The 23,854-nt window shown below is 40.6% G+C and overlaps 1 protein-coding gene across 1 annotated transcript; it reads left to right on the top strand.

Annotated features, from left to right (window-relative positions):
- The first annotated feature begins 4,230 nt into the window (after positions 1 to 4,230).
- klf9 (Kruppel-like factor 9) lies at positions 4,231 to 17,926 on the top strand. The gene is made up of 2 exons (XM_028791756.2): positions 4,231 to 5,178; positions 16,895 to 17,926. Exons 1-2 carry the CDS (start codon positions 4,752 to 4,754, stop codon positions 17,173 to 17,175), a joined length of 708 nt encoding a protein of 235 aa, XP_028647589.1. The 5' UTR covers positions 4,231 to 4,751; the 3' UTR covers positions 17,176 to 17,926.
- Positions 17,927 to 23,854: the final 5,928 nt, after the last annotated feature.

Raw genomic sequence — 23,854 nt, 5'->3', positions numbered from 1 at the left:
TCATATGCAAATCTGAAAGTTCCTCACACAAACTGCATGCAGACTCATTAGAAACAGCCTGGTCTTGCTGTCTAGCCAAGTCCAGGCTCATTTTCCTAGTAGGTGGTAACGTACTGGACCTAAGCTGGATTGTAAGAGTAGCTACAATGTCTGTGGTTAGAATTCGCAAACTGGGCACTTCTGTAGTTTTGCAAGAGCCTCCAGCGTCTGCCCACGAGGATGTGATCGATCTCCTTCACCGCACCACTAGTACTGGAGTACCAAGTCCAAAGATGCGGTTCTGGGTGCTGGAACCAGGATCCAGCGATTTACAGCCCCTGACCTTTTGCAAAGTCAAGGAACATGGAGCCACTTTCACCACGGTCACCAGACCCATGGGGACTAAGACAATCCTCATAGCCAGCCCTGTCAGTGCCAGTGGCAGTGGCTGCATTGAAGTCACCCATGACCAGAGGAGTGTCACCTCGTGGGCACTCTTCAACCACTGAGCGAAGCTGCAAATAAAATGTCTCCCTCGCCGAGACATCAGTCACTGCGGTCGGAGCATACACTGAGACAACAGACAAGGCACCCAGGGAGTGCCGTAATCTGAGTCTCATAATACGCTCGTTGAAAGAAGTGATATCGGACACCATCGGAAGAAGCCAATCCGCTACAGCAACAGCTACCCCCCAAATATGACAGCCATCGGAGTGACCAGACCAATAAAAGGTGTATCCACCTACAGAGATCAGGCCAGACTCCGGTCTGCGCACCTCAGAGTGCGCTGCCATTGAAATGCGGAGTTTACGCAACTCCTCCGACAGCAGAGGAAGATGATCATCTTGCCGGAGAGGCAAGATATGTTCCATGCACCCACCCGTATGGGCCGCCTCAAATTGGGACCCAAGTGCTGCCGTGCAGTGGGAAACACCTCAGCACCACACCAGTTCCGATCCCCAACAGACCTGACCTCCCTGGCTCTCCAATCGTTCCGACTCTTCTGGGAATGGGGCTCCCAAGGCCTTTCCCCCATCCCCCTTCATGATGCAAGCAGTCTTCCTATGGGCGGTTGCAGCAGAGCTACTCCCGCGAGGAGCAACAAGGACTCCTTTCTGTCATCTCTGAGGTTTGTGAAGTTTTTTACGGCGGTTGGAGTGCCAATCCTGCCACCAACCCCCATGATTTCCCAGTAAGTTGGAGGACTGTAGTTAGGGGACTATGGTCATTTAATGTGGGTAGTACCATCCTTCACATCTTTTACAAGTCTGTGATGGCAAGTGTGATTTTCTATGCTGTGTTGTGCTGGTAACATCACTTCAAGAGAGGCCCATCAAATCAACAAACTAAGCAATAAGCAAAAAGGCAGGCTCAGTTATAGGACACATTTTGGACCCCGTGAAAGTTGTAGCAAAGGAGAGAATGAAAACAAAACTGAGTGCCATTATGAACAATGCTGCACATCCTCTCTCTGTGACATACTAACACTGAGGACTTTCAACCAACAAATTATTCAGCACAATTGTGTTAAGAAACGCTACAGGAGCTCCTTTATAAGAAGAGCAATAAGCCTGCATAATGCTTCACAGGGACTGCTCTTATCTTTACCCAAGTCAGATATTTTCTTTCTTTTTAATAACTACTGTGTGTATCGGTTTGTTATATTTATGCAAATACTTATTCATTGACCTTCTGTCAAAAGCCAAATTTCCCATTTAGGACATATCAAGTTCAATCTATCTCACCTCATTCAGGTATAGTTAGAAATCCACACACACATGGATATAACATGCAAACCCCATAGAGACACTGACTAACATTGAATACTAGTCCAATCTCACAAAACTGTACAACACCACCATGTTACACTCTGTACATGCAGTGCTTGTTCATAATAGTTGTTTCTGATTTCCAAACAAATTTAGCCTAGTACAAAAGGCAACCTGTGTAAACACAATGCAGTTTTTAAATGATCACTTGATTTATTGACGGAAAAAAAATCCACCAACACCTATGCCACCCAAATGAAAAAGTAATTGCACCTCTAAATCTAATACTTGGCTGTGCCATCTTTAACGGCAACTACTGCAGTCAAACACTTCCGCTAATAAGAGACCAGTCTTTGGCATTGTTCTGGGGAAACTGTGGCCCACTCTCCTCTCCTCTTCAGCACTTTTTAAATTCATCCACAAGGTGGGGCAGGGTTTCGAGTATGAACTGTCAAGTTAAGGTCGTGCCAAAACATCTCAAATAGGTTCTTCTTAGGACTTTTTCTAGGCCACTCCAAAATCTTTATTTTGATTGTTTTCAGACATTCAGAGGTGGACATGCATTTGTGCTTCAGATTATTGGCCTCATGCATAACCAAACCATGCTTGAGCTTCAGATCACGGACTGATGGCCAGCCACTCTCCTTCAGTACTGTCTGGCAACTGGGTTGAACTGATGCTTCCCTTGAATATCACAAGTCCCCCAGGCCCTGACGCAGCACAGCATCCCCACACCATCCCACTACCTAGCACCATGTTTGGCAGAGGGCATAACATTATTACTGGGGGAAGCTGTGTTAGCTTTACACCAAATGTAACAGGCCCAAGTCTTTAAAAAAGGTTAACTTTTGACTCATCACTCTAAAGAACCTTATCCTAAACATTCTAGGCCTTTATGTTCCTCTTGTTGAGCAGTGATGTTCACCTTGCAACTCTCACTATTTTTTCTAAAGGTGGAATCATTAATGCTAACATTAACTGATCTGAGGGAGGCCTGCAGTTCCTTAGCCGTTTGCCTCGATTCTTCTCTGTTGATAGACCGGCCACACCTGAGAAGAATCTCCATTGTTCCAAGTGTTCTCTATTTGGAGGTCATGGCAATCATGATGGTTTGCTCGAAGCCCAGGGTTTTGGAGACTGCTTTCTAACATTTTCCTGACTGGTAAATTTCAGTGACTATCTTTCTTAGGCATTCGAGAATTTCCTTTGAACAAGGCATGGTATGCTGCTTGTTGAGACCTTTCAGCCTACTTTACATTGCTGGGAAGTACCTATTTACAGAAAGTGATGATGCAGTTCAATAGGGCTGGCAGCAATCATTTGGTTGTGTGTAGTCAAATTTAACCCATTATAATATAAATTTGTTCACTGGGTGTTTTAGTGACTAAGGAGGCAATTACTTTTTCACATGGGTGATACAGGTGTTGGTGAACTTTTTTTTGATTAAATTAAACGACCATTTAAAAAATACATTCTGCTTACTAAGTTTGGCTTTTGTACTACATTTGTTTGGAAATCAAAAAACAAGTAATATGAATAAGCAAAAACACGAAATCAGGAAGTGACAAATGCTGTATATTTATATGAACTTACTACGGTGTGTGTGTGCGCGTTTGTTTTTTTTTTTTTCTTAATATACGGTATTCTGATTTATTTCTCGCATTGTATTCATTTGTTTAGGCCTACACTGGATCGGGGTAGGCACGGCGACAGAGTGGTTAATGCCGCTGCCACGGAGCTCTTGTGGACTGCGTGTAAATACCAGACTAGTCTCACCCTGTGTAAATGTGGCAACTTTAAACAGGACTTGTACGTGTGGGTGTGTGAAACTGACGAATACCATTTTAAACTTGCAGTCCATCCATATTTAAAATACCCCCAACCTTCCTCCCACGATTCTGAACTGGTTTAAGGGAAATCGAGAATGAGTCGGAATCAAAGCGTAATCCAACAGCAACCGACCCAAGGGTATCAAACACCCACAAAATGGACAGCATCAAAAAGAGCATTTATACGTGTTTATGGGATCAAAGAAGCTCCAACACTGAGGGTCAGGGTGTGGGAAGAAACTCGAGAGGCAGTAGCAAACCGACACGAGGACGAGCAGAACCTGCACGCATTATGAGGCAACCGAGAGCAACCTGCTTGTGGCAATACTGGAACCCTTCGGGATTTTACTCATACCATTCCCTTCTCGTTTTTTAACCCGCTACACGAATTCGCTCCAGAACGTGGCTCTTTCAAGTCGGACGAGTTGGCCACACATCACGCGTATATCCGGACCGTTTCGTCTCACCACAGCTTCCTGTCTGACCCGCCTCCGCATAACAACTCCCTCTTTGTGGTACCCCTCCTTTTGATTTGTCGGGCTTCTGCGTCAATGGGTATACTACCAGAGCGATTGGTGGGCGCACAACACGTGCCCTCCACAGTCTCGCTGGCCAATGAATGGCCAGTTTCATTATGACACAGAGAGATTCCGCGAAATTGTTACTATGCGAACACCGAAGCCCAGAATATATGAGAAGTACAGCAATTAGAAGCAACCGTGGCAAATCATAGTCGCGTTGAGGTAGTAGAGCAGACCGGCTTCGTGTACTTTAACACTTCGGATCATAAAGTGACGAAAAGGGAATATTTTGAGTATCCCAGCGACTGTGAATATTCAATCGAGGAACGCTCACCTGCTCTACAGTATAAGTATTACAACGGTAAAGGCAAGTGTTTTTTAACTATGTAGCATGTTGGACTGGACTTGGTCCTACTTTGGCGCTATAAAAATCACTGCAGTTGTCTAATTTGCTCGGGCTTCAAGGATTTACTTTTTCACTTTTCTTGGCTGATGTGGAGTTGGAAGAAGTTATTACACGTGGGCTATTGATTGTTGAAAGGAAAAAAAGTCATTGAAAATATTTTCAAATCTACCGGTACCCAAGCTTGCACGCTTCATTCGCCGTATCCCGTTTTCTAAGTGGGATTGCAACGCGAAGGACACGGGCTACGATGTCGGAGGTGGATCTTGCGGCAGAGTGCCTCGTCTCCATTTCTAACGGAGCAGCAGCCAGTCGCTGCCCCAGCATGCTGCTGCACGAGGATGCGGATGCCAAGGACCCGCAGGAGCGCGGCACGCTGCTGATGTTCGCCAGGATTTTACTTGAGCTGAAAACTCACAAGCCACCGTCGCGCCTGTGTAGCTGCACCTCCGCCAAGTGCTCCTGTGGCAGCGAGGCGAGTAGAGCAGCGGAGCCGAGCGAGCTGCATCGGATAGGCAGCGACGCAGCTAGGAATCAAAGACTGCTTGGAATTAAGTCTCATCGGGGCTGCACCGTGCGGTCGACCAGAGAAAAGAATCACCGCTGTCCTTACCCGGGATGCGACAAAGAGTACGGCAAATCGTCCCACTTGAAAGCACACGTGAGAGTGCACACTGGTGAGTTTAAAGGATAAAAGAGGGGGTGAGGGGTGGCATTGTTAAACTGGGTGCTGGTGCGCGCCTCAACGCAGCTTGCGTCATCTCACTTTATTCACTCGCGCGGGGCGGCTGAAGCTGCGATCCCCTTTGAGACAACGGAAAACGCGCTCATTCGGCGTGACGTCACTGTGTGCTCAGAAATCGCTGGCACCGTCACCCAAGTATACCGCACTTGGACTTTGACTGACGGTCGAAACTGAGAACACCCTTGTTGTCTTTTCATTGCGTGGGCGGGTGCTGTAGCTTCTCGGCACAGTGCGTACCGGAACAAAGTGCGCGAACTTTTTCTGAGGACACACGTGCATGGCCATTGAACGTGGGCGCAGCCCTAGTGTTACGTTGTTCTCCAGGGACAGGGGCTCTCGCGGTGCGCGTGATCTCGCTTGAAGCAGAGCGTGCGAACTGCAGAACTAGCGTCGAGAACGAAAAAAAAAAATCAAGGTCACTCATTAAGTCATCCGCGGTACCACCCACCTCTGGTGAAGATGAGTAGTGCCCTGATGGTGGAGAAAACATGCCCAGCACCAGCAATGCCACGCCGTGCTGGCTTCCGCATGAAGCGAAGTGGGAGGAATGTCACCCTGCCTGCGCGGCGACCATGCCATTTAAGATTAGGTGGTGAATGGTGAGCAGCGGGGCAACTTTTTCCTTGTAGGCAAAGTTCACTTTAAATGGTACGCGTTACTCCGCCCATTCGTTAGCGCAAGTCCGTGGGCCACAGGGTTAGGAAAAGTCAAGTCAGGTGTTTATTTATATGTGCGCCACATAGCACCAGGTTATGCTTTAGCTTCAGGGACCCTTGGCGTTTGCTCGACCTCATTACTCGTCACGAGAAAATGAAATTGTTACATTTTATACTGGATGGTAGGGTCATGGTGCAGTATTTTATTTTTGGACAGTGCAGTTAGTTGGGAAGGAAAACTGTAACTTTTAGGATCATCCATTAATGACGCCACAAAGCTGACCCCCACCTCCCTCTCCTCACATTTTGTCAGTCCGATCTGCTTCTAGTAATGACGTCACACACTTAGGATCCCCCCCCCCCTTCCCTCATAATTTGCAAACAAGTTAACACTCAAAATAACAGCACCGAACTCATCATTCCGTGTTTTACCAATGCAACTTATTATTATTAGTGTGTGCGGTTTAAGCGTTAACCACAAATGCAGCCAGTTTGTAAGTGGCTTACCGTTACATAATCAAATAACAGAGTTCGCTGAACAGGTTTATCCTAAAACTTGTGATAAGAAGTGGACTGCATTTGTGTAAACAAGGGATCGTTCCCAGGAACATTGAGTCCATCTGGGATTCAGAACATCTTCATTTTGCCACCCCAAACACTTTCTCCATTTTATGCATGCATGATTTTTCAGCAGTCCCTAAATGTTGTATTACCTGACTGAAAGTAACATTGCTTGACTGTTTTGTCATTACATTCCAATTGGAGCTACATACTGATGCTAGCCACACAACATACATACTGTGGTGGTGCACTGACTGCCGACTAAGGTTGGAGTATGCTGAAGCACCACTGATGGGGTGGGTTACTCTGATAGCAGAGTTGGCATCTCTGCACAGACTCAAGACTTGAAAGAAGAAGCAGGTCTGACCATACTCAGTTGCCTTAGGGCTGGGATATACTTGACATTAAGTGAAGTGTACGCTTGCAAAACCTGCTGCTATGCAAGCAGTGTGCTGACTATACTTGTGCACATACTTTATGTAAATCTGGAGGATTCCAACAGGTGGCAGTGTGAGATGCTGTTGCGGAGGTGCAAAAAAGGACAGCAGCAGTGACACAGAAGATGGTATGTTAGCCCTTTACATGTATCGCTTCATTACGATGGGACTATGCAACACTTGTATTGCCCATGAGAGAAATGGATGAAGAAGAGTACCATGGATACTTTCATATGTCAGCATTTAAGTTTGATGATTTGCTTCACCACATCAAACTGCTCATCAAACATCACAGCACGCACATTGATCCTGTTAGAGCTGCAATGTGGCTTGCCATCACACTGCGCTTTCTTGCCATGGCAGAATCCCCACTCCTTTTCTCGGACGTTTTCTGCTTTGCACAGACGTATCTCCGCATCCACTTTCAAAGAGCTGGCAATGTGATGCCAGCTGTTCTGACAGGCATGTTTGTCACTCTGGAAATGTTAATAGTAAGCAACGATGTTGAGGTCACGTAACAAAACATGAACACACACAACACCAATATTTTTGCAGGTACTGCAACTCGCGCACACGATACGTCATTAATTTCTGACAGTGTGCTCAGAAGACGTGTGAAAAGAATGCTGGGAACGTGTGGCAGTTATGATGCGTGTGCATAAGTGTCCTGAGTGTCAAGTACAACCAGGTCTTTGCAGCTTTGTGACATCATGATACGTCACCCACCCCCCCATGCCCACTTCGTCAAATAGCATCTCAAAAGCCGTAAAAGCTGGACTGATCTATACTCGTGCATTGATTTGGTTTAAAATATAATCCGCTCCTCGTCCTTGTCCTAACAGACTCTGATGAAACAATTTCAGTTGTGCCCATTTACATCTCCATTTGGGACCGGCCATTTGGCTGTCTGTCAGTCACAAAATGTACAGATTATTGCAGTTGAGGCTGTGTGTGTCTGCTGTGAGTCACTGGTACGCATAACTTTTAAGTGCCAGTAGAGTAGCACAAACCAGTCTTCTGGGGTCTCAGCAGCTAAATGCCTTGTCCGTGTAAAAGAAGGCGGTGCGGTCCAGATGCATAAGAATTAGTCATGTAGAGTAGCACTGCTCAAAACAAACTGTAAAGGGCCTTCTAAGAGTTAGAAAACATATGAGACCCTCTGAAATAATAATAATAATAACAAAAGATTACTATTTACAAGTCATTTATATGTTCTTGAAGAAGAAAAAGTGCAGATGGGAAACAAAAAAGACGTGCTGGCTGTGTGAAGCACGACTTCAGAAAAATGCTGCAGGGCCAATCAGTGTCCCAAAGATTGAAACTCTTTTGAGCGCAACAATAATAATAATAACAATAATACATTTTATTTATATAGCAATTATCCTATGCTATTTTACTTATTGCTAGGTTGTGGCCATTTGTTGGTTGCAGTATTTTTACATTTATACTTGGTGGGATAGACTCCAGCTTCCCTGCAATCCTTCTCTGGATATGTGGGTTTGGAAAATGGATGGCAGTAAGGTGATGGAGTGGGGTTGGTTTTCACCCTGGTCACCCTATTGACCTTCGCCATGCTAAAGGATGTGCTTATTAGTTTAACTGGCAAGTCTGCATTGTTTGGTCTGTACTGGACTGGCATCGGTTTGGGTGAGGCGTGGTATACAAAAGCACAATGTAGTCATGCGTTTGATTCACATTCACACACAGCCAAACTACAGACAACACTTCATACATCAAATTCCAACTAAAATGGTGAGCACAGAATGACTCTGTTAAAAAACACAAGGGACTCATCTATCTAATCATTTATTAGGAAAAAGAAGTAATTATCCATACTTTAGATCAAATTAAATTAAATCAAGAATACACATAATGGTTAAAGATTTTCCAACTTTTTTCTCTGCCTACAGATGAGCTGGCTGTTAAGTGTATGTCTACACCCTCCTGTTTTCCAGTCTGAGGCCTTAATAAATCTTAATTCAATAAGACTTCAGAACCTTTTTAAAAATTATTAATTAATAAATGATTAATTGGTTCCATAATTATTCTCCTTTTAGAGACACCCTCTGGCACAGGTTAGAGCTGTAAATCGAAGAGTGTGCCACTGTCAGCTTTGCACTTGCAGCACTTCAGTTCTCACTCACTCTTCTTTGTAAAATTGCTCAGACTCCTTTTGGCCGTGTGAACATTTAACAGCACTGGTCGGTTTCGGTCACATATTCTTGATTGGGCTCTGCTCTACCCCTTTGACAAATTCAATCCCTCATTGGCTGCATTGTGGATCACTGTCTTGCTGAAAGACAGGCATTTCCTTAAATCCAAATTCTCTTGCTGACTGTGGGTCACTTTCCTTCAGGACTTTTCTGTGTTTTGCGGCCCATCTTCACAAATCTGCAGTGCATTCCATAATGCGAGGAGGCCACCACTATACAGAATGGTGTACACTATACACGCACGTTTTCATGAGCGTGTGCTGTGTTGCACTTGTACTGTACAAAGCACTTAGTAGAGTCCAAAGATGTGAATTTGTTTCTTATTAAACCCGTGGCTAATTTCCCACAACAGCCTTGTGCTTTGTCATCGAGGTGTTAAGCACCTAAGCCCCTCGCAACTTATTTTTTGGTCACCTAAACTGACAAATACTGTAATTCCTTCAGAGCTTCCGCATGTGACCTGGCTGACCTATGCCCTGTTGACATGAATTCATAAGCACTGAAGAACATCACAATGTTCAAATTTGTTTGAATATCTTCTTTTTTTATAATGGAGACTACTGTACTATGCGGCACACCTGTGAAATGCAACTTAACATAAACAAATGCAGGTGGACTTTGTTGAACCAATGGTTCCAGATCATTTTTAAGTGTATCATATTAAAAGGAAATATTTATTTGAAATCAGTTTATTCAATTATAATACACTAGGGAGGCAAGCCCCGCTGATGCCTTTGGCGCTTCGACCTTCAGCTAACTAAATCACCTAAATACAAACATTGGCATTACGAATAAATACTAAATAGTTTGTCCCTGTGAAAGAAAGTTTACTTGATCAAAAATAAAAACCACACCTTTCTTGATATTAAAAACCACACCTTTCTTGATATTAAAATCCATGACTTTCTTGATATTTTAGTTTATAATTTAAAAACAGAATACGAATCTGAAAATCTAACATCACATTAAAGTTCGATAAATTCTGAAAAGAATGATACCAAACATATATATGTGGGTTTTAAAATAAGCCCGATTTAAAACGTCACATAAAATCGTTGCACTTTTAGGCTTAGAATTGTACATATATATATATATAGAGAGAGAGAGAGAGAGAGAGAGAGAGAGAGAGAGAGAGAGAGAGAGAGAGAGAGAGAGAGAGAGAGAGAGAGAGAGAGAGTAGATTTAAAAGATCCATAGAATTATTTTTTCAATTTGTAATTAGAGTTTTTCATGTTAATCAGTGACCAAAAAAAATCCCAGGGAATTCATTCAAGCTTCATACTATTAACATGAAAATGTTTAAGGGCAGTGAATCAGTTTTAAAGGCACTGTAAACAGAGATGACTGTCAACATCACATTTAAGAACAGAGATCAGACACTAGGGGGTGCAAGAGAGCAAAATGGAAGAGGCATTAAAACTAACCAAATTATTGTATAAACTGGATTTAATTTGTGAAAATGATATCTAAAATTTGGAAGTGTGTTTACTGTCAACTTATGGAATAAAAAGTTATTTTGGTGGCAGCAGTGTGATCACTGTTGTTGTCTGAGATTGATACTGGGGTTTACAGGATACAGTTGTGGGTTCAAGGATTATCTGATGCACAGACATTTGAGGCGGCAGCACCTCAACTATTTTTAGTCTGGCAAATACAACATCAGTAAGTGTGCATGGGGCTAAGGCTCAAAATTCAAAATATTGTTGGGGCTCCTTTAACTAATAGCAATACACTGTGATAAAGCACCACTGTGACTGCTTTCTTATCTTTAGCCAAATCAGATTTTTTAGCTAGAGATAGACAAGTTATAATATTTCTTGAGCTTCAGTAAAAAGGTAAATTCCCCTTTGGGACAACTTTGTAGGGCATAGAGGGTGTAGTTTGTTTCAACTCTGCTTTAAGGTAGAGGGTTTTTAAGTACCCGTAGGTGGAGTGGTGCACTGGCAATCAGAAGGTTGCCAGTTCGAATCCCGTAAATGCCAAAAGAGACTGTTCTGTTAGGCCCTTAACCTGCAATTGCTGAGCGCTTTGAGTAGTGAGAAAAGCGCTATATAAATGCAAAGAATTATTTATTATTATTATTAATCAACAGCACTTGGGACACCTGTGCAAACTGTTTGCTTCATCTTGCAAGACTTAATTTACATTACATTACTTTTACTTATTTGGCTGACTCCTTTATCCAAGGCGATTTACAACATTTATGATACAATTGGTTACATTTTCTTTTGGTTCTCCAGTTTAAGCACAGGCAGGTCAAGTGACTTGCTCATAGTCACACAGTGTAATTGCTGCATAACATCTGTAGGTTGTAACCTATTAGTTGTTCCCTGAAGAAGGCCCATTTGAAATTTCCTTTTTTTCAATTTTTGTTAACCTAAACTTTAATTTAAACCTATGGCAGTTTACTGCTTACTTTTCACCATTTAAAGTCATTCATTGCATTTCAGTTGATTAAATTTGAAGAAAAACTGAGGTGTTCTAAAATCTTTGACCAGTAGTGTATGCATACTGTAGAAGATCAGCCCGGCTACAGACAGACACCAAGGACACACGATGTCCAAACCACACACGTTTATTATACTCTTCCTTATTTACACAATACCATGTGTAAACCAGCACAATATCCAGTCCCTTTTTCCTTCTGCTGCCTCTGCTACTCCAGTCGCAAGCTCCATCCTCTGCCTCCCGAATCCGGAAAATAATTAGACATACAGGAATTCAAGGCAATAAGGAGGGGAGAGTAGGTGGATGTAAGGGGGGGGGGGGGGGGTATTAGGGGGGTTCAGTAGGGTTTGGAGGAGTTGGTCATAAAATCTTATTTATTATGTGCATATTATTGTTTTGCCTCCCTACATCCATCTCCCCTCCCCTCATTTGCTATATATTGCCTGGATTTCTGCATGTTGAATCATTTTCCTTCTTTTGAACTTTCAAATACACTTCCATTTTCAAAGCCACTTTGACAGCATTTAAAGCGGGTTCAGTAGGGTTTGGAGGAGTTGGTCATAAAATCTTATTTATTATGTGCATATTATTGTTTTGCCTCCCTACATCCATCTCCCCTCCCCTCATTTGCTATATATTGCCTGGATTTCTGCATGTTGAATCATTTTCCTTCTTTTGAACTTTCAAATACACTTCCATTTTCAAAGCCACTTTGACAGCATTTAAAGCGTTACTGTTAAGATTTCCTTTTATTATTATTATTTTAGTATGGAGCAGAAGCCATGCCGCCAACTTAGCTGATCTGTTAGGTACTTTTCCAGAAGTGCTGACACAGTAGGGGTTCTTCATGCCTTTGTACTCTGTAGTAAGGTGACATTGCTTATTGTATTTTTTTCTGCAGTGTAACACTAAGCAGTCACACAATACAACCAATCCAGCCAAACATTCGGAGCATAACATTCCTACACACCAGCAAATAACACGTGGCGTCCAATTCAGTGAAAGATTCATTTATGGCCAATATTGCCACAAATATTAGTTAGAATCCAGAAAATGTAATTATGAACTGGTGCTGGTTTAAAGCGGTATTCAAAATGACATCTTGGAGTCCATAGGTGCCATTTTCTTTTTGACTACAGCTGAACAGTCTGTGCTGAAGGGTCTTTATTGCAGAGCATTAGGCTGCAGAGCCACAGGCAGCATTCATGTTTCTTATATTTGAAAGAGTATCAGCAATATAATGCAAGTGATACAAGTGAGTCAGAAAAAGATTTGGAAATTAAAAAAAAAAAAAAAAAAAAAAAAGAGCACTGCCTCTGTGAATTTTTCACATTCTCCTTGTGTGCCTGCTTTTTCCTCCCTCATCTCAAATACATACTTGCTCAGTTGACTGGAGACCCCAAAAATGCCTGGCAGTGAACTGGCCCCCAGCCCAAACTAAATTCATTCCTTGCTCCCAAATTTGCCATGTTAAGCAGAGTCCCTGTGAATTGGGCAGGTTCAGTAAATGGAAAAAAACCTTTCATTCCATCACGTCTGGTCAGTAGTCACATTCATGAAGCATGTAAAGCCACTTTAGACTCGATGTTTAGGGGGCCTCATGGTCTTTTAAACAACAGCTGTCAATACCAATTTATTTATTGTAAAATGCTTATTATCTTCAAGGCTAATAGATGTGGGCCCCGGTCACTCAATTGAAAGCCGTGAAAAATGCAGAAGCAAATGATTTTTAGGTAGCATCTGATTATTTTAAAAAGCAGTTTTGACTTCCCCATCCCATATTTGCTATTATTATTTTTTAACTGAATTAAAAGCATCAGGGGCATCCGAACAGGCATTTTAGTACCAGGACAAACCTCCAGGTTTATTAAAAGAGGCCTTCAAAAACATCAGACACTGACAAATGTTTTACTTGCATTCTCTTTTTGATGAGGCATAACACATACTGAAGTCATTTTTTCACTGTTGCTACCATCATTTCTGCTTTGAAATGTTTCTTAGAATGACTGATCATCTTGCCACCTATGGATGTGGCCAGTGTCTCGGTTTTTAAGGCAGATCACCAAGCTGTAACGGTACATCATTTACACAACAAACCGCAGGGAAAACTAAAGACGACCAAAGACAACATTATTGTTGACGAACACATCTGAAAAAAATAGACAACAGCAACAATTAATAGTGACAAGCATACTGGCTTTTAAAGGCCATCCTTTGGTTACTTAAGCAGGATTGGTCTTAGAAGATGAATGCTACCAAGGACAGCGTCTCAGCTCCTCCATACATTTGTACACAACAAAGTTCCTTTCTTCCCCTCACACACCACATATCTTTAACAGGAGAATATCTTTATGGTAGCTGCAAACACCTATTTTTTTTCTTTTAAAATTACTGTAATTGTACACAAGACTTTGTGTTGTTATCCTATTTGCAAGCTTTAAACATTCCTTATCGCAAATTAAGTAACTTGGACGATTAAGTAAAACGGAACCAGACATAATTATGTAGAATACCTTGGCAAGGTTTTGAGTTGGTTTCCAATTCTGCTGTCATTGTGTAGACTTTATAATGGGAAATTCACATACACGGAGCTGCTGAAAAGGCTGCCACTCTCGGCGGCGCCGGATGTATAAAAAGTTGTCATCTTGCTATACACCTCCTGGGTCAAACCCGCTAGTCATAAGTGAAACTGGTCACTTTTAAATACAGTGGAACCTCGAGATACGATCACCTCTGTATACGAGAAATTCAAAATACGAGGAAAGTATGAGCGAAAAATTCAGATCTAAATGCGAGCATTGGCTCGCGTAACGAGCCACAAGCCAGTCTGTGGGTATAGCTCGCGGCTTAGCGAGGGGGCGTGGTAGCAGTTGCGAGCCGCGATCTGCGGTGTCTGCGTTTCTCACTTAAGTGCACAGGTGGGAAACTGCCCACATCCATGATTGTTCCTGTGGCTGATGGGCTGCAGCTGCCATGTCCTCCCCGCATATATAGAGAAGCGCGAGCCGGTTAAGGGGGAGAGAGAGAGAGAGAGCGTGCGCAAGCAAGCAAGCAGGCAGGCAGGCAGGCAGGAAGTCGGTCGGTGCGGGAGAGCGAGCGACTGCAGGCTCGCGTGTAGCTGAACAGTGAGCTGAACAAGCTAGCCAAACAGCTGAAGCAGGACGGTGTAGAGAAGGTCAGCTGCATTAAGAGTGTCTCGCCTGTTGCAGAGCCCGCAGGTGAGACGCTAACAGAGAAGAAGCACCGGGGATTGTCATCTGTTTTTTAAAGACTGCATCCTTTTGACGTTTTAACCTCGTGTTAAAGGATTGTTATTCTTGTGTATTTTAAACCTCCACTTCACAACTGTTTTGAGGATTATTTATTTAAAGATTTATTGAATGCTCTACTGCATTTTGGACACCTGTTTGGATTCTTTTAATAATCAGTTATTATTTACCAGTGTTATTTATTAAAGGTAGACTACAGTATATATAATTTATCAGTGTTATTTGTTAGGAAAATTGATTTTTATGTTAATATATTTGGGGTGCGGAACGGATTAACTGGATTTCCATTATTTTCAATGGGGAAGTTTGTTCTAGATACGAGAAATTCGCTATACAAGCTCAGTGCTGGAACGAATTAAACTCGTATCTAGAGGTTCCACTGTAATAATAATAATAATAATAATAATAATACATTTTATTTATTCGTAGGTGCCTTTCTAAACACTTGACACTGAACAATAGATACACATATTATAAACTAAACTAGAAAAATTAAAATCAGACAGAGCAATTGTAAAAATGAAGTTTTAAAAAGACGAGTTTTAAGTTTAGATTTGAAAAGTGAAAATGATTCAATATTTGTAAGCTCAGATGGTAGTGGGTTCCAGAGCTCTGCTCCCCATGGTGGTAAGATAGACAAAGGGGACAGTCAAGTGGATGGAGGAAGAGGATCTAAGGGTGCAGGAGGGAATGGCAACATGGAGTAGGTCTGACAGATATGGAGGGGCAAGGTTGTGGATATCCTTAAAAGTTAACAGGAGAATTTTGAATTGAATGCTGGAAGCCAGTGAAGCTGCTGCAAGACGGGAGTGATATGGTGAATAGAGGGGGTTCTAGTAATGATGCAGGCAGCTGAATTCTGGGCCAGTTGAAGCTTATAATGAGATTTGCGAGAAAGACCAAAGAAAAGAGAATTGCAATAATCCAGATGAGAAGTGACAAGTCTATGAATGAGGATAGCATTGGTGTGGGGAGTGAGTGAGGGAGGGGCGAATACGATTAAAGTTACGCAAGTGGAAATATGCAGACTGGGAGATGTTATTGATGTGAGACTGAAAATATAAAGTACTGTCAAGGATGACACCGAGACTCTTAACCTGTGGGGAAGGGGAAACAGAGGAATTATCAAAAACAAGGAAAAAATGATCAGTTTTGGATAATGTTGATTTTGTACCAATGAGGAGAACCTCAGTTTTATCACTGTTTAATTTAAGAAAATTTGAAGAAAACCAGGATTTGATTTCCACTATGCAGTCAATAAGCAAGGAGGGTGGAAAGGAAAAAGTAGGTTTGCTAGTGAGATAGAGTTGGGTGTCATCAGCATAACAGTGGAAGTTAATGTTATATTTACGAAAGATATTTCCAAGGGGAAGGTGATAAATAATGAAAAGGAGGGTCCCCAGGACAGAGCCATGAACAACGGTGGGTTGGGATGTGAAAGTTTTAAGCTGAACAAACTGAGTGCGGCCTGAGAGCTTTTGTAAACTACTGGGTGGCAAGGTCCTTTCAAAAAAATTTTAGAACACCCTTTATTCCAGATCAACACAAAAACAAAACATTTATAACCATATACATAATGAGAAAGGCAGACATACTCATTTTACATGCTGAATAATGAAATCTTAGAGTCAAAACTTTTTCATGAATGGATGAGAAGTATAAAACTGGGGGTGGGTTTATGATTATGAATACAAAGTTACGTTTCATGTGGATCCTCTGTCCATCCGTATCTCTCCACTGTAAACATACTAGATTATTTATGATGTGACATTTCATGCATGGATACTCCTCAAGCTGATGCAACTTAATTAAAAAAAAGCTTCGGGCTTATTGTTGAGAGTTTTATTATTTCCACACAAGTCAAAGGTAAATGCAAGCACTGAATTCATATTTATTAAAACTATTTTAAATAAGCATACTTTTAAGAGTTGTGTGCTTTTCCTAATTTGAACTGTTAAATAATGTGCATGTTCCAATTATCGTTGGATTTTTATTAAATTGCTATTTTAACTCTCCACATCATAAATTAAATGTAACCATGTAATTTTTTTTTTCCTCCCCCAGGTGAAAGACCCTTCCCATGTAACTGGCCTCAGTGTTCCAGAAAGTTCTCACGCTCGGATGAACTCACCAGGCACCTGCGCACCCACACCGGTGAAAAGAAATTCAAGTGTCCTCTGTGTGATAAACGTTTCATGAGGAGTGACCACCTGACAAAACATGCCCGCCGCCATTCGGATTTTGACCCACGTATGCTTGAGAAAGCTAGCTGTCGGAAAAGGTCTTCTGCCTCCTCGTCTTCCTCAGAACCTGGGGATTTCTGTAGTACCCCGCAAGAAGAGTGATGCTTCAACAACAGGCTAAGGTTGGAGAGGCTTTCTGGAAAAAGTTCCACCTCGATTCCTGGATGAAACTGTGTAGTGCTGGACACTTCTTTTTTTTTTTTTTCTTTTCATTTAAATCTTGGCAGCATAGACATTCTTTTGACATTTGTGGTGTTCAAAATTTTGACCAAAACAAGGATACATTACAAAAAGCTATCAGGGTAATAGACGTTCATGTTGTATAAAAAGATGACCCTGTCCGCTTCCATGTACAGAGTGATAATTCAGGGAAATGTTTCTTCAGGAATAATAATGTACAGCACAGATTAAACGACTAGTGTGACAGGCAGTTTAGAACTATGCACCCTGCATTCCTTCTCTTGAAAAAGCTGTGTTTGCAGTATTAAGTATGTTCGGACTGATTCCACAGTTTGTTTGCACAATTTGTACTCTTGATGTGCAGTGCTTGCGCATTCAATTCCCATATTCCTATACTTTTATTTACTTACCTACTCTGACTGGGAAACTGTCTCAGCTTGATTGTTTTATTTGTGAATTCTGTGAGGAAGAATTACGTTGTACATAAAAAATAATAACTAAAACAAAAGTATTAAGTATGCAGTATCAGAGAATACAGCAAACAACAAAGGCTTCCTTTGAATTGTATTGTCTTCTGCTATGTGTCTGTCATCTAGATGACCACTTTGCTTGCACTAACTATATTTTTGTGTCACAGAAATGGAAAAGCGCGCTTGCAGATTAACTATTCAGATGCCAGATATTTATTTATTAACAAAAAGTCGTTCAATACACCACTTGATTTTAAATGTAGCTACTTTCAGCAGGGAAAAGAGCTCTCTGGATTTCAACTATATTTCTGGAATTGATGATTGAATTTATTGTAAAATGCTCTGGGTGGTTCGTGTGAGTGTGGGCTTGAATCAAGCGCCAAACTGCATTGTGCTTTTGTGTACTAACCCCCTGATACACCCCCCCCCCCAAAACCGTGCAGGTTAAACAAGTTTTAAGGAATGTGCTGCTAGATTTTGTTTAAATCAAATCACAATGTCTGTTACCTTCTCTAACACTTTACATTATCCTTTTTGTTTATTAGGGACACAGAAGTTAAGCACGTAAACACTGCTGCACAGGCTTAGAGTGGCAAGAATTATGCATTACAGTTCAGAATCACGAAGAGTTGTTTCCTCTTTTTTATAACAGGTGTTTTGTATTGTGACAGTTAAATCACTATAATTTTTCCACTGTCAACTTGCTTTTGCCTTCATTTTAAATAAAAACATCAAACAAATGCATAGCTTCCAGCCTGTGGGGACCTTGAATTGTGCCCTATTCACTATTGGTGTGAAATGGAAGTGTGCAGTTAGAGTAGTCAGTGTTAGCTTTCTATCGAGAAGCTTTAAACCTTGATAAGACTGTTTTACGAATATCTGATTATGAAACAATAAGTATTTTTTTATTTTTTGTATTACTAAGTCAAGGATTCTCATAAAGAGGCGGCACGGTGGCGCAATGGTAGCGCTGCTGCCTCGCAGTTAGGAGACCTGGGTTCGCTTCCCAGGTCCTCCCTGTGTGGAGTTTGCATGTTCTCCCCGTGTCTGCGTGGGTTTCCTCCGGGCGCTCCGGTTTCCTCCCACAGTCCAAAGACATGCAGGTTAGGTGGATTGGCGATTCTAAATTGGCCCTAGCGTGTTCTTGGTGTGTGGGTGTGTTTGTGTGTGTCCTGTGGTGGGTTGGCACCCTGCCCGGGATTGGTTCCTGCCTTGTGCCCTGTGTTGGCTGGGATTGGTTCCAGCAGACCCCCGTGACCCTGTGTTCGGATTCAGCGGGTTGGAAAATGGATGGATGGATGGATTTTCATAAATAATTGTGAACAACTAACCTAAGAAAAGATGGCCCCAAAATATCCAGGGCTGGGGATTCCATTTTTAGAAGATTACTACCAGTTTATGACGTGCTTTAATCAATAGCTGGGTATTCTTCCAGTGACATCAGAACCATAAAAAAACACATAAAGAATAGAAAAGTTTCATTAGAATGAAGCTTTGCTTGAAATTAAGACACTGCACTGTCTAGCTGCAGAAAGACCAAGCCATTCACCATGAAGTACAATGTCTGTTTTGTTTGAAAATATTTAAATTCAGCAGCATGGTGAATTAGTCACATGCAAGGGAAAACAGAAGGTTATTTCAAACGAAGAGAACACTTTCAAATTTGTATTGTAAGTAAACTATAAAAGTACAAAAATGGCTTTCATTTTTCTTAAGCCAAGTTGGCACATCTTCACACAAAATGTAAAACTATTGTACTTTGTTTAAGTTGCCACCAAAGATTTCAGAAAAATGTTTACTTATGAAATATTCACTAACGAATGGAATTTTAGCACTCCACTTATCTGCTTATACACTTAGCAATATTTAATGTGCAATAGACTTGAAGCTGAACCTACGCTAGTTTAGTGTTGACTTGCATTATATCGAAAATCGAAAAGTGAATAATTTCCTGTGCGTCCGTAAATCAATTTTCTAAATCCACTTTTTCCAGGACAATGTTGTGAGGATCTGGAACTAAAGCACAGGGTACTCTCATGACATGAGAGTAACTATTACTGTATTTGCTACACACTTTAAAGCCAGAACTACCTATGCTTATTAAATTCAGAAATACTGTAGTGTATAAGCAATCAATTTAAACAGAAACTGCTTGCAAAAATGTTGGTTTAGATCAGGGGTGGGCAATGTCGCTCCTGAAGAGCCACAGTGGCTGCATGTTTTCATTCCAACCCAATTGCTTAATTAGAAACCAATCTTGGTCAATCTCAGACTTTATTTCATTTTATGGCTTGTTGCTCTGCAATGTAAGGCCTTATATTTGAGGATATCATCCAAATGATTTGAAGCCTAAAAAGGATCATTTTCAGTCTGTCACATTTTCTGTTAAGTGTTTTATTAAATCAAACAGTGCATGATGAACACACACAGATGTAATTGGAAAAAATAGAGATAGAGAACTGCTGGCTGCTTTGTCATTTACATCTTATTGCTAATAAGGAGCCATTAAAACAGGGAATGCAGCTGTTTAAGACTGAAATAAGCAATTATGGTTAGGGGACCCTTAACAAGCGAGACCACTAAAATGAAGCATCAAAATGTCACTTATGCAATAAGCACTTCACCAGCAATAATTGATTTCTCATTAAGAAACTGAGTTGGAACAAAAACCTGCAGCCACTGCAGCTCTCCAGGGCCGACATTGCCCACCCCTGGTTTAGATGTAACAAGCATTTCACATAGAAGAGGACCATGGATTTCTTCACACGTCGCATTGGTTGTTGTGTAAATTTAAAGACCACAACATGCATTTTTGGTTTTGAAACAACTCCTCAGCATCTGTTAGACATTGTTCATACTTAAAAGATGGGAGTAGCCAGCTAGTTGTGTGCATCTTAGCTTTCTAATGTCACATAAAACAGGGATCATAACTGCACTAACTATTCTAGATGACAGATCTGAAAATGTAATAAATGTATGGAACTCTGTGATTAAATCTTTGTGACATATGCTTAAAATTCTAGACAGGTTTTAATACTTGATTGGCCTGTTGGTCAATCTATCTCAGGTCTGCTGGGATTATTTTGTTTAACTCCCGTATTCCTATATAATGTAATTCATAGCTCTTCAGCTACTTTTGGAATTAAAGTCACTATGCTAACTGCACATGTTTTAAAATTTATGTTTAGATACGTGGCTTTAATATTAGCAGTTGCCTTGATGCATAGCTAAGACTGCATTGAGAAAACCATGCAATAAACAGAATAGTTTTAGGCATTTAGGACATCTTTAGAAATGTTCATTAAAAGCCTTGGAAGAAGCAGTAGCCCTGTTTTCTCTTTTTAGTGTATTCAGTGCATAATAGTTCTGCTAGCTTAACAAAGACTTATTGATGTATCAAATACTCAGCAGCCTGCGTAACCAGACCCCTCAAAAACAAAACATTTCCACAAACCGATTTCCTAGGGGGCTGAAGTAAGCAGAGGGCACTAAACTGCATCACTTCTGACTTCTCTTCAGTGCTGTCATTTTCTGTTTAAGTGCTGGTGAACTATGATGGAGTAATGCGGCAGATTTTGTAGAAACACGTTAGATTTGACTAAATTGTTTTGGTCAAGATTTTAGAATAAATGTTTCCTAATGTCTTATTTGTATTGTTAGAAACTTTCATTGCTTCTGAATTGACAATATGTGTACAGATAAAGCACTAGAGCCTTTGTTCAGCATTAAACAGCACTCTTGTGTATTTTCCCCTGCCAATCTGAGTAATATTCATAAAATATTTGCAAACTAAATTAACTTGCTTTCTATTACCATACTATGAGTAAGAAGTACTTCCATCTTTCGTGCCCACACACAGCCATTACTTGTTCCCTCATCGTCCTTTGTAATGCTGCATGATTCATTTGCCATAAAACTAGAGGCCTTAAGAACAATACCATCTCAGCCTTAAATTATCAGGGACTTGATCGATTTATTTAAGCAATGCTCATATCGTGCCATGAAACATATCACACATCTTGCCTAATGCCCCCTCTCCCAACTCAACTCTCAATCTTAAGTGCTATGTTAGTTCTCATTAAAAGTATTTACCAATATAATTGAAGAATCTCACATCAAATATAATAAAGAATCTGTCTGGAAGGGAGCATTATACCGTTTATTGCAGACACCAGATTAACTGCAAGACCCTGTTTGCTGATTATTTCATTAAAACTTCACATTCTATATTTATTTTTGGTACAGTGCAATCGGTCGTCCGTTTACAAGATTTGATTCCTCTTTTTCACATGGCTATTCATTTGTATTCAGTCATCGTATTATTATCTGTTCAAGTTTTATTTTATTTATGAATTTCTCAGGCAGGTCCAGTTTGCCGTTAGTGGCTGTTGCCAGTCTCTTAACTGTACTTGAGCTCAGAAATTATCTTTTTTTTTTCTTTCAGGTGCTTGTTAAGTGTTCATTTTTGAAACATTCCTTAAAAGGGAGTACAGTTCTAATAAACTGATATGCAAATAACAATGATTGCAGAGTGATTTGTTCAGTGTTGCTCACCCACCCAACCTACCAAGTGCAAATTACAACATATTTAACACTGACTACAAAAGTAATGGCACAATATATAATCCAAATCCAAAACAATAAGTTCGAGTTTGAATTTTCTAAGTGGCATGCTATAAGTGCAGAAAGAGAATGGCAAAAAAATAAGTTCAGCAGTAGCGAGTTACGGTACAGTCGAAAGGACTCTTCAACAGTTAGCTCTGGGCAGCTCTCACTTTATGTGCCCACGACAAACGACTTTGTGGTTTATCTTTAATTTTTGAAGTGAAGAATTTAAATTGACAATTTTACTTTGCTTTGCACATTACTTTCTCTACAGACTAATTTACATTAGACATGGCTTTCATGACTCTTCTACCAGTAAACAATGTATATACTGCAGCACATAACACTATTTTATTATTTTCAAAAATAAATACGCAGCAATTTTCATATGCAACAGTTATTACTGGCAGAAGGTTTAGTATGATATTTTTGAAAGCATCCACCACAAATAGGACACAGCTACTTCTGATGACTATAATCTTTTAGGTTTCCAAATATCACCATAAAAATAAAGAAAAATAATATAGACCGCCATCTCATGTAGTATGCGGTTTTAAGTTGTTTCTGACGTTCTACTGTTATCACATTGAATGTGTGGCAGCTTCAGAGATAAAATAGTACAGAAAACTTATGCAATAATTTTTTTCATGTATTGAGTTCTCTTTTACTTCTTTGACCAGTATTTGTTAGAAATGAGGGAATATTTCACACACAATCTACCTCAATCAATCTATTTTGCTTTTTGTGAAAATCCAAGATCAATAAGGAAAGGAGAAGCCCAGATTAGTCTTGAGTAATTCAGGAATGTAAATAAAACTTTTTTATGTTTCAGGACATTTGATGAATTGTAAGTCTTTGTAAATATTGATTATTAACATTTTTTTATTTTTTTGCTCAGTGGTTTTTCCAGCAGACTTGAACGTAGCAGTACGTTTTCTTTTTTTTTGTGCTTCAGTGTTTACCATTTTCAAACAGTCATATGCATTTGCTTCCAACAGACAACTAACTTCATTGTGTGAGGTTGGGTAACTTTTGTTTTATTTATTTAAGAAACTATGTTAGGTTTCACTTGCTGTCTTAATTAATATACAGGGATGTACACAGTGCCAATATAAAGACAAGCTAGCTATTGGTAAATAAAGAAAAGATCAATGCACTTGGTTATATATTTGGGAAAACACCTATTTATGTTTCCTAACTGTACGCATTTTACATGCTTGTGCTTTTTTCTTTAATACAAATAAATTTCTTGCTCTTGCAGTTCTCAAAATTACTACTTCTCTTTTTCTTGTTTGCGCCCTGCCTAATAAACAGTTTCTGGAACAGTGTGAAGGTAAGATGGATGCATAAAGATAACAACCATTTCAGCTAATACAGTAATTAAAACTTCCAACTTAGCTGGAGCGTCACAGCATTAGAATCGGGCATCTAATTTAACGCCATTATAAACAATCAGTGTAAATTCATCTCGGATTGGACGATTTGGAGACAAAGCCAGAAAGGCGAGATTGTGTTGGTTTGGACAT

This window comes from Erpetoichthys calabaricus, chromosome 5 (genome assembly GCF_900747795.2).
Source record: "Erpetoichthys calabaricus chromosome 5, fErpCal1.3, whole genome shotgun sequence".
Lineage (NCBI taxonomy): Eukaryota > Metazoa > Chordata > Cladistia > Polypteriformes > Polypteridae > Erpetoichthys > Erpetoichthys calabaricus.
Note: the sequence above shows the minus strand (reverse complement) of the source record. Positions and strands in the feature narration are given on the sequence as shown.